Source organism: Ylistrum balloti, unplaced genomic scaffold (genome assembly GCF_031769215.1).
Source record: "Ylistrum balloti isolate Yb309-2 unplaced genomic scaffold, AGI_CSIRO_Ybal_v1 Utg370328, whole genome shotgun sequence".
NCBI lineage: Eukaryota > Metazoa > Mollusca > Bivalvia > Pectinida > Pectinidae > Ylistrum > Ylistrum balloti.
In genome coordinates this window covers 349,905-366,515 of record NW_026782239.1, presented here as the reverse complement: position 1 = coordinate 366,515, position 16,611 = coordinate 349,905, and the positions used below count along the sequence as shown (strand labels likewise).

Genomic DNA, 16,611 nt, shown 5'->3' with positions numbered 1-16,611 from the left:
CATTCTATATAGCATAGCCTATATTGTCCACCAGACGCATTCACTATATTATTAGACACTATAATCCTAGCGCAGACAGTGACCCCACGGTATTCGATACTCTATTTACATAGATTGTGTTCTCTTTGATATTATGTAGGTGTACTGGTGTGATACGTTTGGGACTCGTGGATATTTTAGCTCATATTCCAATTTTTCTCCGTAACAGGTATTCTAAAAACCGACAAGTAATCAAGTTTTCATCTAAAACCAAATTCAAACAAGTCCATGTATTCCGGAAGGGTAAGTGTCTTCTACTTTATCGACTGCACCCAAAACGTAAACTCTTGGTCAGTCCAAGTGAGTAATGTCACGTTCCCAAATGAGGACGAGGTAAATAACAACGGAACCACTAGACTCACTATGAAGCATTAAACACCAGTTTAATATCTCACAATGAAACACAATATTTCCAAATGAGATCATTATCACGATAAAAAGAAAGAAAAATTCCCGTGCTCTTCATCAACCTTTATCATTCGAAACACCTTCTGTCATTTGTCGACACCTTTTTGCACGGAAATCGTGATATTGAGAACAACCCCTTGAATATCGACTCATCTATGATATATAAACACCATAGGTTGGGGATGCAGGGTTGTTGCTATCCAGACATGGAAAGTTCACAATTCCGGAAATAAGATCATCACCTATCTTTGTAGATGTGAATAACCTATGGTGTATCAAAACTATTGCTTGTGCGAGTACCAACATCTGGATGGCAATACATCTGTCATTCAAACTGTTACATATCCATCAAGTTTCAGTATAATTACTTCATGCGATTCTTAGTCCGTGCTTATCTCTGAAAAGTTTGCATCAATTCTGTTCAACAAGGGATTAGCGCTTCAGACTCAATATCTTGGATTGTCAATATTGTCAGATTGTAATATCTGTTGTACACAATAAGTCAACACTGATTAATGATATATAGTCAGAAAAAAAAACTTTATCATCCTGTTTCTTCTTTTGTCTTTAAAAATGTCGTTTTACATATAAACATATAGGATGCTGTGTTAAGTATTTATCCGATAACGAGAAATGTTTACTCGATTATACTGTGATAAATCAATAAACCATTCCATAACAACGACAAAACATTCCAATCTGACTATTCTACGAATAAACATCCACACACACATCACCACATAGTCAGAATTGATCTTTGTTATTCTGTTTCATTTTCATGGCTACCAAAACTAGCGAGAAGAGTTCATCTGTGGAAAGAAAGAACATGAAAAGAGCAGCACATTCTCGCACGTCCACTGATGTATGGAATAACTGAACACAGTCTTAAGGATATTGTATATATATATCTGAAGGTCATAAGGACGATGCTGTTATAAAAAAAGAAACGGAAGAAAACAGACTGATGTTCCGGCCAAGATCACTGTTTATACCTCTGTATTCAGTATTGCAGCATTGATCGACCGCCAGGACAATCCGTGCTCTGCGCCAAGTACTTTACATTCGTTGATGTTCTAGTGCGAAACATCAATTACAAGAACAGGCCGGAAGTTACGTTTAACGATAGACAAGATGAAAATTAGTCCTTGTACTTTTCTGCTCTCTCTCATATCAAGTTTCATGTATTGTATTGTACGCAATAAATATATATACCGATAGTTAAAAAGATTAAATGCCCCTATACCAATGTAGGATTTTTTAAAAATAACAGCACGGTGTTTACTAGGGATAGATAGATGTTCGGTTTCGTTTAAAAAAAAAACAAAAAAAAAAAAAAAAACAAAAAATTGCTTATTATTAAAACAATTGTATTTTCCAAACTATATTATCACATTATAACTTACAGGAAGGCATATTGACCGACCTGTTCAAAACAAAGCAGGCCAAACATACCTTTTAACTTGAGTGTCCCTGAAATATCTTAATTGTGCATTAACAAACGCTTGACCACAACAATGACATACCAGAAAATCCAGACCTATCGACATGCATGTATTGGTGATTCACAATTCAATAAAATCATACATCTGTTTCTCATTTTAACTAAAATAGAAAATACAATACAATAACGAATTGTGTTACTGTAAAGTGATTTAAAACGTTTTGTTATGCGTATGATACACAACTATGACATCACACTATTTGAATTCTGTTTTTGAAGTTGATATACTATATCTACCTTGTCAGTGGTCTATAATTGCATATTTTTATGTTTGAGGAAAACGTGATTTCGTCCTAAGTGAAACGTCCTAGGTAGACAGCAGTCATCGGATTTTTTGTATTATTTTTTCTCGCATTTCGCTATCATGTATTAAAAACAAATCCAAAGATTAGCTTTGTGTGAAACCCTACAAAAGATTATTGACATGAATCTCAACGTTACGAATGAGGATGTTTGTATAACGTACGTAGACTCTCAATGCAGTACCACTCCTGTTTCTGCAAATAATTATTTATTCATGGTTTCATAATTTGTATTTCCTCCAGAGCGCAAAACATTATCTCTTACTTATTGCATATAAACACGAATTTGTTTGCAAACTACAAAGCAAGGTAATGAATGCTAGAATACAACACTTTGATTGTACAATCGGAGGAGAATATTTCCTTCGGGATACCGTGAAACCTGTCATAACTGACTTTTCAAATAGCGATATTAAAGTTCTCATAGACAACAACATTACGATACACATACAGGACATTTCTTAGTATTCACAATATCTCAATATCCATGAAATTGCCTTCTGCTAAATGAATGCTTTAAGTTGAAATAGACGCTTCCAGAAATGTAAGGCGTTCGTTACCTTCTTCAAAATGAAATTTGTCATGTTCATCCTACGTTAGTAAACTTGGTGGGTTTACTGTTGTTTAAACCTTGTGAAAATGTGATGTTAATTTGGTCTCTGTGTAAAATATCCCTTACTGATTTGCCTGAACTTATTTCAGTAATAAGAAAAAAAAGAAGCTCTCGCAGGATTAGATGCTTGTAGCAGAACAAACTCTAGTCCTAAACGGTAAGATTTGTGTATCAACTGTCGCTCCCCTGTTTTGATGGATTGCTTCCTCGTTCCTAGAAGTCGGCCTTCATTCATCGGCTTATGGCGTTGACAAATTTCGGATTTAATTTTTATTTCCATAGCACGGTTAAGTTTAACATGGTTGGCACATCATTCATGATAATTATCCATCACTACTAGACCAGCCCGAGTCTCGAGTTTGATGGGAACGAGAACTCGGTCTTCAGATTTGTAAACAGCACATGGGAAGTCGTAATATTTGTTGAGATGATAGACACATTTTTCTTTCCCGCGTCGAAACATGTCGATGCAAAGAAGATTTATTTTGTCACTAAGGATCGATCTTTGTGATTTGACTTAAGTCGATCTAGTAAATCATTTTCTAAATATCGTCTACATGCATTTTCTTTTAGTCGTTATCGTTTCATAAAAATGCAGGTTTCCTTAATATTTACTGTCACGAGATGCCATATCTCTACGCGCAAACGACTTTCTTTAGACAGCACAATGTCATCCAAATGTTTGCTTTTAGGGATGGCTTCATGTTTGACGAGGCGAGAAGAGAAGCGTTGAAATAACAATGACACCGGCCTCATTGCATGCAGAGTTCTATCAATTTCCTTTAAGGCGGAAATAAGTGAGGTGAATTATAACCATCATATCGTTATCATAATGATAAAGCATTACATTTCCTATGCTGGGCATATTCCCCCTCGCGACCCCCTAAAAATTGATTGGGTAAAACCAGGCTAATTTACCCAAGGCGAATACAGAAAAAAAGACAGGTGTGTTCCAACAATGACTGTGCCAATTGCAGGATTACATATATATATGTATATATATATATATATATCAATCAGATGAAAGATTAATTTTGAACATATATATATACATACGTTCAAAATTAATCTTTCACCTGATTGATTATTAACAATCGTGTAAAAGATATCTTATATTAGCTTAAGTATTTACTGGCTAAGCAGGCAGTACAAAGTGTCAACGCAGAAATCGATCAGAAAAAAAGTTCAAAGCTTAGTTAGTTTGACGAAAGAAAATCATTTGAAATTTTAGATTCATTACTGTATTTATTTATATTTTTTATTTACATTTTTGGGGAGAGTGGGGGTGGGGAGGTGGGGGTTACCGAATAAAGGCGTTGCGAGAGATAAAATAGGTAATTGAAATTTGTCAATTTTATTTATTCATTAATTCTTCTTTTCTCTCTTTTTAACAGTGACGATCCATTAAGCCGATCATACTTCAAATATCAGATCTGGGTGTGCTGTCTGATAGAATTATATTCCTTCTACATAAATCGAGGCAGTAGTCCGCGGTCATCACGATTTGATGACTGCAGGAAAAACTGCCTGCCGTGGTTGTATGATGACACCTCTGACATTTACTCCGTCATCACTAATGGTCCCTTTGAACTGCTAATATCACTTACGTATCGCCTTTTTATCTGGTTCATTGGCATTAGCGGAAAACTAAGAATATTTAATTAAATTTATTGCTTCGGTCGATGTATCAAATACCGCTATTGGCTAAATGCTAACCTAGAAATAAATGAAGGTCAGTTTGGATAAAGGCTAGCTTAAAGCGTACGGCTAACTACATTTTTATGATATGCTCTCATATCAATCTCATATTCTGTTGTAACAATTGTAGCCAAATCTTCGGTAAAAGACACATCAAAGTTCACAAAAAAAAAAAAAAAAAAAAACATAAAGAAGATACCAACATGGCAGTGTAATCCTAATTCAAACTAAAATTCCATAAACTAGGGCAAGATATGAACAAAAAAGTACAAGGAGAATAAAACCAGGTGTTCCGGAAGAGTAAGCGTCTTCTGCTTCATCGATGACACCCGCCATGTAAAAACCTTGGTCAATCCAAGTAAGTGATGTCAAATTTTCAAATGAGAACAAGGTATGTAACAACAGAACAAACTGGCAAACTAACGAGCATCAAATACGTCCAGCTTCATGTCGCAAAACAGAATATTTCTCAATGAGATATTAACATGGCCACCATAAAACTTCCCCATAATTTTCATCAACCTGCATCTTTTGAACTCTTTGTTATGTGTTTGTCAGTGAGTTGAAGACTTCTTGCATAATCATGATAATGGAAACAGTTCTTGGAATACCAAATCAACTGTGACATGTAAATACCATAGGTTGGAGATGCAGGGATATTGCTATCCAGAAATGGAAAATTTACAATAGGGAAATTGAAATTATTACGTTTATCATACAGCTCGATTGAAAGCTGTCCGTGTTGGTTCCGTTCTAGGAAAAGATCGAGATAAGCAGCTGATGTAGAAGAGTCTGTCGTATCTTTGATTTCTAGTTCTGGCGCAAAATATACGATGGACGTACATTGTAGTCAATAAATTACTTGTTATTTAAAGGCAAGACGTAAGCAATATATATGTGTTAGAAATTCACACTGAGTATGCTTAAAGTTCTCATATCCGGAAAAGTACAGATTGAAATGTTCATATCAAGTACAAATCGAATCAGCATTTTGCTATCCATTTTAAAACTATCAATTCAAGTCCAATCCGAAATTCTCCAATCCAATACTGTACTGGTATCAAAATGTTTCATATCCATTACAGAACTAGTCAAAGTGCTTTCATCCGGTAAAGTCATAATTTGAATATTCATATATGGTAGTCAAAATAGTGATATCTGGCATATAACTGGGTTTAACTTTCTAATATGGTAAAAAGACTCAATATTTGAGATAAAATCTAGTATTATATATGTTTCATATTGAATCTTTGCCAAAACTGCACAGGTCAACAAGAGTTATAAGTAAAAGTAATCGGCTTATAGCGAATATTGTAAATTAGAATAAAATTACAAATTACCATATGATGACGTGAACTCAAGGGAAGTAACTCTGGAACATCAGAATGAGAATTTTATACTATACGGGTCACAACTCACGTCATTGTTACACACACGCTGATGCTATCTCAGATTTTACGAGAGAGAGTTTCCGATGTCTGATCAATAGTGAGCCTCAGTTCTAGAAAAGATTTTCTAGTCGTTTACAAAAAGCTATAGGATCATCGGGCGACATGTTGCTTACACAGTATTCATATAGCTAACCTCACGCAATGGGAAAAGGACCCGGCCTTTCGGTGAAAGTATATGCAAACAAAACACAATTATCGGCATTTTACTTTATTGAAATCTGCATCGATGACGTAATGACAATATCTAACACTCTTGACATTGACAAATATAGTCTATAGTTACGTTTGGTCATTGCATAGACATACATGGTTCTCAATCATTTGCGTCAAATTCGTTGAGAGTTTGCTGATAGATGGCGTTGTGAACAACCAGGGTCCCGGTGGGGGTCTCCTTGCAGCAGCTGGCGACTACCTCGCTAAAGAGCATACCACCAGAATACAACATTCATCTTTACCAATTTATCTTCACTAATCCACACAGCTGAAGTAGAGCCTTAAATGCATTTACGTTTGTGCCATCAATGTCGTATTCTGTAATGATTCCTACTCTGTAATACCGAATGTTGTGCAATCATACATTGATATTGTTAAAGTTAATTAAATCAGCCAATGAACGGCTTTGATTCTGTTTCGTACGATAGAAGTCCATATCTAAATTTTGATTTCATAATAAACCTAGCGTCCCCTTTATAGTAATAGCAATTAGGTTGTAAACTTCCGGTTGTTGATTCTGAAGGTAACGACAGTCCAAAATGTCATTTAACCTGCTAAATTATATTTTTGCATGGCCTTTGCTGTGTATATGTTTATACGAATCTAGACAGTTGTCAAATATCAGATTAAGAACATATAGTGATGGATTTAGTTGCGCAAGTCCTTATGGCTACCAATTACATCAGTAGATGACACTTAACGTCTTTTCGATCTGATGGTTTTTTGACCTTTGACATCGTTGGTGACGTCAGAATAAGAAATAACGTACATTGTCATTAGTCTCTTAAACACTTATTTCCAATTAAGCGTTTTACTTGAATCGTTTGCACGTCACATAACTATTTTACCTGGCACGTCTAAAGACATAAGCAATTATGCCGTTTTCGTTGTAATTATGTAACCCATTAAAACAGAGAAACACACCATTAATGGCATTGGCATTTTATTCTTGAGATCGTGTACTGACAGCCTCTTTTTGAAATATGAGACATGCATTAATCACGTCATGTCCTTCAGCCATCTTTAGATATCAAACAAATTTTCTGTAATTATTTTTGAGAGTTTACGACGTTGAAACCCGTCCACTGCGGTGACATTGATTAACAAAGCTATCACACACAAACACAGTAATCGATCTCCGTTTGTAAACGAATAAATGAAATTAATCATCGTTCATTTGTTTCGCTCTAGATCTTTGAGTACCATTTTCTTAAAATAGCTTAATTTGGAGCCGCGATGTACAGATACCAGTAGATCTCATTAATTTTTATATGACAATAATGATAAAAAATGAATGTAGTTTTGTGCCAGTCGCGGATGTTATTCGAAAATTAAAAAGAAATAACCCTGAAGTCATTTTTACTTAAGATCATGAATGGTCTATCGCTTCAGCGAATTTACATAGTTTTTCAATGTCAAAGTGGAAAAATCACCTTCCATTTCTGAATGTCGCTTATTTTTTTCTTCATTTCCTATTTGCTCTTAAGCATATCTAAGTTATTCCCTGTTTAATTATTGGTAACTTATAGTTTACTGCAACTCCACTGAATGTGCTACTAAATGTGTTAACTGTAATTCTTTAAAACAAATTGCAGAACAAAACTTGAGGCAGTCCCTTTACAGTTTGGTCAGTGAGTTTATACACATCATCATATATCCTCGTAAAATATCGAGGAAAATACGAACCTGAATTAAGCACCAGAACTTCTCAAATGTTTTGCCAAACTTAATAGCAGGAACCTGTCAGACAACTGTACTAAGGCTCTAGGCTTCCTTGGTATCAAGAATTCCTTTCAACAAAGCTGACCTCTGTAACTTTGAATGTGAGTCAAGAACATTTTCTTTTTTAAAAAAATATCAAAATTTTTTGAGGTTCTTTTGGTTTATGAGAAGTCATATAAATTAAAAAAAAATGACCACTTTGACCTTTGACATATATCAAAGTCATTTCATTTGGCACACTTTGTCGGTGTTATCCCAAAAATCCTACCTGTTACATATAAAGATCCTAGACCTTTGGTTAATCAGACGTTTCAATGTTGCACAAATTCGACTACTGTGACATTGAATACAGGTCAAGGTCATTTTACTTCCTTCGTGCTACAACATAGATACAGGTCAAGGTATTTCTTACCTCCTTCGGGGGCTTCATCATAGGAACCTTCAAGCCAAATATCAAATTCTAGGCCTCCTATTTATCAGAAGAAGCCGTGTGAAATGTTTCAACAGATTTAGCCCCTGTGGTCTGGAATATAGTTCAATATAATTACCTTTTGCAAACTATTTTCATGCTTCAACTAAGGAACATTCTAACGAAACATTGCGATTCTATACCTTTTTGTTATTAAGAAAAAGCCATTTGAAGATTTTAATAAATTTGACCCCTGTTACATTGAATATGTGTCAAGGTGATTTCTAGTCAAATGTCAGAATTATACGTCCTTTGGTTATTGAGAAGAGTTCGTTTAATTGGCAAACCAGACGACTGACGGGCGACGAAAGTTGAAAATGCAAACCAAACATTGAATTCTTTATTCTCAACTTAACTTTTGAATTGGGTGTTATTATGAAAAACATTCATGAAAACGTTTCCAGGTCGATACACTGACATCCTAGTATAATGGACCCCTATAACTATAGGTCTCTTATTGATTCCGATATCTGTACAGGGATAACTCCCAAAATGTCCATTGATTTCTTCCCAAAACTTCAAGAGAAAACAATATGCTGGTCTGTGTATGCCGATAATTCCAGCACTGACTCTCGTATAAAGGCGAACGAGGGCGCTGACCTGGTGGTCAAAACTCTAGTCAAATGTTGCACTATCATGACCACTCATGTCATAGACAATAGATGTTGTCCGTTATTAGGGTCATCAACAGACGTAATAGACCGAATCTGCCAGTTAGAGAAGCTCTCGCCCCAAATCTCGTTTGACATTTGCCACTTGTACAGCATGCGCAGAAGACGTATCTTTCATGGGATGATAGAAATAATAAGAGTGCAGTGCCTCTATGCGTTGTACTAAGAGCATGCACAAAGCCACAACAGAGGGACACGTTACAAAGCTAATCTATACGTGTTCTCTCATTGTTACTTTCCTTCTCATCATATTACACAAGATATATGTTACAAAATTTAATTAATATAAAGAGGGAATATAGAACATGGCCTAAATAGAGCCTATCAATTCTCGTATCACACCACGAACAACCGTGGGTTTTTATTACGACAGTTTTGCTCATGTTGGCGTCTGTACAGTGAGGCAATTGCAGTTGGGGCATATTTACAATAAAATAATGACAGTAAGGGTAATTTGTACTTTTATACAGAAAATGGCATTGAGTGCATCTTTATACAGGAAGTGATGATGATGTCATATTTGCACTTACATAATGACGGTAAAAGGATCTTTAAATTTAAACGGTGATGTTGGCATCTTATGTTATGTAAGTATAATGTTGCGTGTATATAATATTCCTAGTGCAGCGAGGGCATCCTTTCCCTACAATATTGGTTGATTCAGATTGAAATTATATATACATATATATATATATAGGATCAATGAAGTAATAACGACAGTACGGACAAGTGAATTGTCAATTTTTCGAGACAAACTGTCCCTTTTAGCAAAACACAAATATTACATAAATTACATTACATTCATAGAACAAAAAACAAATACAAAGTTATAAAGTTAAATCGAGAGCGGTAATGTAAGTTTAGGTGTCTCGATAATCCCCTTCGGGAAATGGACACCGAAGGCCCTTTATAACGGACAAAAAACCATAACAAGTAGTTGTATGGAAGATATTGCCTTTCAATAGCATAGAGATTGGGCATAAGCTGTACAGCTTATGTAAAGACCTATTGGCTTTATTGAAGATGAGGGCACTCTCTCACATGTAACCTATAGCAATTTACCATTTTTTTTTTATCAAAACTGTCCTCAGGTACTAGTCATTATCAATGCCAGCCATTACTGGACGGCTGACAACAGAGAGTACAGGGGATGATACGTCCATTAATAGGTATGCGCCTCTTTTTCTCATCAAATCTTGTGAACTCATTTCAGTCGTCAGTAACTGATACCAAGTAAATAGGACGGGCCGTTAATAAGGGAACAAAGGATACATTTGTCGAGTCGAGCACCTCTAGATAGCAACATAAGTTCTATCTACATCTGGTGGAAGTGATTGTATTTATAGGTAATCTATTAACAAGGATAATTGAACATTCGATATTTCCTATCTGCTTGAGGTTCAAAAGCACTTATCTGGTAACATTGCTTCTATATTTGGGCATATGGCTAGCGTTTTACAGACGGGATAACAGCGTTGTGCGCTTTTCTAGTTGATTGGCAAGAGACGCTAGCGAGGGAATTGTTTTTTTGCATCTTGTAATAAATAATACGTCGAAAACATATAAACTCTTATAAAGACATTAAGACAATTTGATCATCATCGAAGTCATAAATACGATGTCTATTGTTAGGAATGCTGGACAAGATATGGCAAGACTGAACGAAAAAAAGGAGTGGTAGGGAAAATACGTGGGCTGTGGTAGCAACCGTGTACGGAAGGTTCCCTAATACAATTACGGAATTACTTAGAGTCTTGTACCATAACTAGAGTCAATCGATTAACTAGGTTATCGCCTCGTTAGTTATACGTTATCCTTAAACAGGGTAAGACCTAGTTATAAAGGACAGAATACAGAGTTACGCATTCAGGCTAGAAAAGTATAAGGTAGATATAAGTTGATATACATGTAGCTCGGTGTACAAAGGTTAAAAAGGGGTTTAAAAACATGAAGGTTAACTGACAAGTTAAAACCTGGTTAAGATATAAAGAAGTTAACACTGAATGATAAGGTGTAATAATCAGTGGTAAATCAAGATATGTGATGTGGTTATGGTAAGATAAAGGTCAGACACAAGGTTGGTTGTAAAGGACTAACTGCAGTTAGATACCAAGTTATACAGCTTCATGGTTAAGTTGAGGCGTTTTAACTAGGTTCTAATTAGCTTTGCTTATTATCCCATGAACAGTAATGCGGAGTTGCGGAGTCTTCTTGTACATGTTGTAGCCAATGGCTATATGAGACACTGAAAACCATGCTGGACGTCCACCACTTGTTATTCAATGCAACTGAATTCAGATTTCATATTTCATTTACACTCAGTCCGGCTAATGTGCTAAACAAAAGATTTCGATCAGATCTATAAAAAAGATCGTGGAAGAAATCTAAATTCCGATATCTTAATGTTTTCAGCGGAGAAGGGAAATAACTCCTTTATGTAAATCTGTATTACAAAAAAAAACAAAATATGATCATTTTGACGGTAAAGGTGGGTCATACATCGCACAAGGATGATTGAGTGATTACTCTTCATGATTATAAGCCAGTGCAAAAACTGAAATGTGCAGAGGAAAAAAAAGACGAAGACCTATTAATATTATCTCTTACTTAAGCATGCATTCCCCCATGTTTTGACCGGAAGTAGGACATATTCAATATAAAATAGCTCACTCATGTTTTGACCGGAAGTAGGACATCATTCAAAAGAAAATAAACATCAACAATTTCAACGTTTTCTGGTTAGTAAGGTACTTCTCTTGAATATTTTTCTGGAAATCTTACGTAGACTTCAACTCAATATTGCATTAATTATCACCACAAATCACAGATTTCAGATTCGTAAATTCGGACATGGTTGATCACTTTTCTGGATTTTTAGGACCCAAAAACAAATAATTTAGCTTGTTTCTTGATCTTTGGAAAACTGTTCTTCTGGGTGAAAATTGGAAAGCAATAAAACCTAAGTACCCTCTCCTTTTTAATCATGAGAAGTATAATTGAAAATTTCTCTTTCCAAATACAAAGTATTAAAAAGTATAAAACTAGAAAGAAGTGGAATAAAGGATTTAGGTAATTTTGGAACATTTTCATTTATTGGTTGCTATCATTAAAGCCAATGGAAACTTAGCATTTTTGGTGATATTCTTTCTTAATATCCAAGTATCATTACTTTATCTTGTAATGAAAGACAAAAAACATATTTTAAAAAAACGGTTTCCATGAAAATAACAAGAAATGTATGTTATTCAGAAAAAAAAAGATACACATGAAAATTAATTATTTCATGTTATACTTATTCTGAAACCTGTACTGAAAAAAGTAGTGCAGCAACATATTGTTATCGTGCTTTTAATCTACTTGTTAAGATCACACCTTTCATAAAATAATCATCAGAAAAAAAGTTTAAGACTGGATTTTTTTTTCACTTCACAGAAGGGTACATCCTTAAATAGAACTTAAGCAGTGCTGGTTGGAAATTATTGGATTTGTGGCTCATAGAACATAACAAAAACAGGAAATTTATTCAGCAGATTTTAATCGGTAAGGTCCTATCTGAAACACCTGTAGGTCTGTTGTTGGTGTGGGGGCGTGGTCTGGTACTGAGTACTTCAAGGTGACTTCCTCAAAGACATCACTTCTGGACACCTGTACAAAACAACCAATAATTATTCATTTTATCGAGGTGGAAGAGTTATCTCTCTTGACACCAATCTAAAAATATGGTTCAGGTATGATGGTATTGTGGGTTTCCTATAAATTTAATTGAAAATGTTGAAGGGTATGTTATCGGTTAAATCAACTGACCCTTCATAAATTAATATGTAATTTGCATAATTAAGAATAATCAAAATATTTCTTGATAGAGGGGCAATTTTCGTATGGAAAGATGGAATGTGTTAGGGCTAGGGTTGGAGGAGAGGGAGGTGGTGCAGTGAAGCCAGAATTAAGAAATCTCTACAATTAGGTGAAAACTTAATTTTGCCTGGATATAACACAGCAAATATACACATCTGTATAACCCCATTCATTTCAATTCAAAGCATATAGTGAATATGATGACATATTTCTTTTACCTGTTACTTGCATAAAGACAGAGTTAAAACAATATTTCAATAAATTTGTTGCTGGCATTTCTGTAAATTCTCAGCTACATTCTCATTTTTTTCTGACAAACACTTTAGCAAATTTTGATACGAGAGGATGACAGTACAGATGTAATTGTAACATCGCTCAATTTTTTAATGTTAAAATATGCAAAAAATGCATGTAGGTGATAAATAGGCAGGTGATTTCAACTTCAGGAACTTTTAAATTGCGATCTGATTTTAATGATGATAGAAAAACTTCATAAATTCTAATTAGTGTTGGGAATCGGTTGAAACTTCCTGATCTATCATCAACTTTGTGTAACCGATCACTGATAGATTAAAATCCATTAAAATCGATGAATTCTTAATTGTGTTTTTGGATATTATTCAAGTCTAAATATGTATTTTGTGTTATGTTTTAACAGCAATTCACGTAATTACTAAAACTGTTGTACCTACACCATCGTTTTGTGTGCTTGTTATTCGTTTATTGCACAGAATACTTTTTAATATAAACAAATATCATTTTTTAAAAATAATTTTATTAATGTTGAAAATAATTTCAATGTTAAAATAATCTATTTTCATACATCACGATGATCGATTACAGATTTCTTAATCGATTAATTGATCAAACATATCAAACAAGTGATACTCGATTAACTCGATTAATCGGAACAACACTAATTCTAATTAAAACCCAAGCCCCCACCCCCGCCCCCAAAAAAACCAACAAAAAAAAAAAAAAAAAAAAACAGAAAAAAAAAACTCACCAAAAACAAAACAACACATACTTGTCTTCTGTGTGAAAGTTCTCCGTTATAAAATATATTTCCATATGCAAATCTATGACAATTCTATTAATCTCTCTGAGAATAAGCAATTCATCTCTTTCTTGTGCATTGTTGATTGATATAATTTATCGAACCTTTTTTTCTAATTGTTGTATACATTATTTTTTGAATTCCTATTATTGATTATCTATTAAAGATGTTTTACATTGCAGTTTTTAGGGCAGTTATATGAAAATTAAAATTTTCAGAAACGGGTGACATGAATGGTGTTTAGTGGACAGGAGTTATCTCTCTTGACTAGTTGAAGAACATCACTTCCATAGAGAAAGTGCAAGAATAATAGAAAGTAGGCATTCTTAATAAACACTTGTCCTAAGATAGTGTATGAACCCCTCTTTTCTGATTGGGTTTCCGCCAAAAGTTCAGGTTTCATCAGAAACTCACTGAAAAGAAGAATCATACAACCTTGCATCTCCCCTAATTTTTTTTTTAATGCCAAAAACCTGTCCAAGGCCACTATGTATACTATTTACTTCAGTATAAGAGTTGTTTCTCTTGACACATACCTCTTTGAATCCTAGTTTTTGGAAAAGTTGTATGCTTGCTTCATTACTGAAGCCAATCTTAGCTGTAAACTCCTCAATCTTCAATATCTCTTTCCCTGCAATGCATAACATATATGCGAAATAATGTCTGCCACATCATGTTTACCAGGAAAATCTACAAAACATAATTTTGATAAACTATGTAATTATTCACAAAAAATATACTTTGTAAGTTGACAAAACATATTCTTTTGTCAGAATTCTGATTAAATTAATGAAGTTTTTACCATATTTCATCATGCATAGTAGTGATTCCTTTCCAAAGCCTTTTCTTCTAGCACTTGGTTCTGGGAAAAAAAGACACAAACTAAAACACCTCGCTATAGAAAGAAGTGACATAGGTATAAAAAGTTTTCTTGGTATCTATGAAGAATCAATATCGGTATCATCGATGATAGATCCACTAAAAAGATATGTGTATCTCTCACCTGCAATCATGATTTCTATTTCTGCAGAATGCTTGTTATCCTTGTCATTGAAAAACAGATTCACATCGCCAACCATTGCAGCTGTATCAACAAAGTCAGGCAATCAACATATTGTCCACAGATTAAGGAAAAAGATATTTTTCACTGTAACACGGATTTTTTCTTCAAAGAATATTAATCAGTCAAATCATCATAAATGACACAAAAATATCTCATGCATTTTAAGTGTAATAGAACTATTGTTACTGCCTCTTTCCACTCAAAATTGAAAGCAATGGAAACACTTCAATAAGAAATGACGAAATAGACATTTAGAACAACTTACAAATTTCATCCTCATTGCTTTTCTCGGAGTCATTGTACAACCCAAGGTCAAGTACTATAAAAGTGCATTCTGAAAAAAAATGGAAGGATAAACAATATAGATCTAATTCAATGTTTGATTGTGCAGGTTTGTATGAAGCATATTTCAATTTGATACATTTGTTTTCTTTAGATGTATCAATATCTCAGACTGGTAAAAATGGGAGTTGGGGGTGGGGGATATGTGTTTTTGTTTATATTATTGATCTGCTTTCGGGTTATCCTCTGTATACAAATGCTTCAAGTGAACTATGCAACATTTCATTGTAGACAGATGTCATGATATAAAACTAATTATGACAATGTAATTACACTTACTGTCTTCATCTTGTCTCCAGCTTTGCTGCATTTGGAACTCAGCTCCCAATGACAATGATTCCGATGCTGTCAGCTTTTGGAGCTCTTCCGACTGCATCCATTGATGATAACTGGAATATCAAAATCCTTCATTAGTTTTATTAATAAGTACAAAAACACATATAATCTAATATTTTATGGCATTTGACGTTCTTAGTATGACTTTTTCTTCTGCATGTAATCTGCTATTGTTAAACTTGAAGCGAGATGAATCTACATATGACTAATAAATAAATGAAATTCGATTTCACAACACCATATTCATAATTGATTTATGAACTTATGGAGATTCTAACGAATGACATAACACAATATGTTGAAAACCTCACACCAGTTCTCAAATATACTTTTTTTACCAATCACATGTTGGTACGAGTAATCTGTAACTAACTGAAGAATGTAGACTTTGACAATTGTTACGTACCGTGGGACGTGGTGGGCTTCATAAGGTACTAGTATAATCTTTTTGCTCTCCACGATTGTGTTAGCGTTAATTAACATCTTTGCAATTACTTTTGTGGTTACTCTTTAGGAGTGCATTACTTTTCTTTCCCTGTTTTGTTATCATCCATAGTTTATTTACTGCTTCGCGGCGAGTATCTGTTAGCCGTTCGCATTAAACGCAGTTGAGATCAAGAAACCAATCGGTGCATTCGCTGACCATCCTCAGTCTGGCGTCGGTGCGTTCGTATGTATTTCATGACGTTACGAAGTAAAGCAGTAGGCCTATAATGACAGAAATGTATGAATTATTTACATAAAAGTATAGTATGTCTTACAACATATCAAAATCTTTTGAACAGCGGTGAACATCCATATTCTACCGGAAGTAATACATAGCGAAACATCAGCCTCGTTGACATGGTGACAACAAAATTACGTTACGTAC

General features: G+C 34.4%; 1 protein-coding gene across 2 annotated transcripts; it reads right to left on the bottom strand.

Moving 5' to 3' along the window:
• Window positions 1–12,605: 12,605 nt before the first annotated feature.
• On the bottom strand, window positions 12,606–16,274 carry LOC132553447 (N-acetyltransferase 9-like protein). 2 transcript variants are annotated; one of them, XM_060217692.1, is made up of 7 exons: window positions 16,147–16,274; window positions 15,684–15,793; window positions 15,328–15,396; window positions 15,003–15,083; window positions 14,802–14,861; window positions 14,536–14,630; window positions 12,606–12,732 (listed from the first exon to the last, which is right to left on the bottom strand). In XM_060217692.1, the coding sequence occupies exons 1-7, from the start codon at window positions 16,221–16,223 to the stop codon at window positions 12,607–12,609; spliced, it is 618 nt and encodes a 205-aa protein (XP_060073675.1). In that variant the 5' UTR covers window positions 16,224–16,274; the 3' UTR covers window position 12,606. The 2 variants fall into 2 exon arrangements, with proteins under 2 accessions (XP_060073675.1, XP_060073676.1); XM_060217693.1 differs by lacking the exon at window positions 14,802–14,861.
• Between the last annotated feature and the right edge of the window lie 337 nt (window positions 16,275–16,611).

Coding starts and splice junctions, on each gene's coding strand:
- LOC132553447 (XM_060217692.1), bottom strand. CDS start 16,223: ATGTTAATTAACGCTAACACAATCGTGGAGAGCAAAAAGATTATACTA. Junction 15,794..16,146: donor GAAGCCCACCACGTCCCACG/GTACGTAACAAT, acceptor TTGATATTCCAG/TTATCATCAATGGATGCAGT. Junction 14,862..15,002: donor AATAGAAATCATGATTGCAG/GTGAGAGATACA, acceptor TTTTTTTCCCAG/AACCAAGTGCTAGAAGAAAA.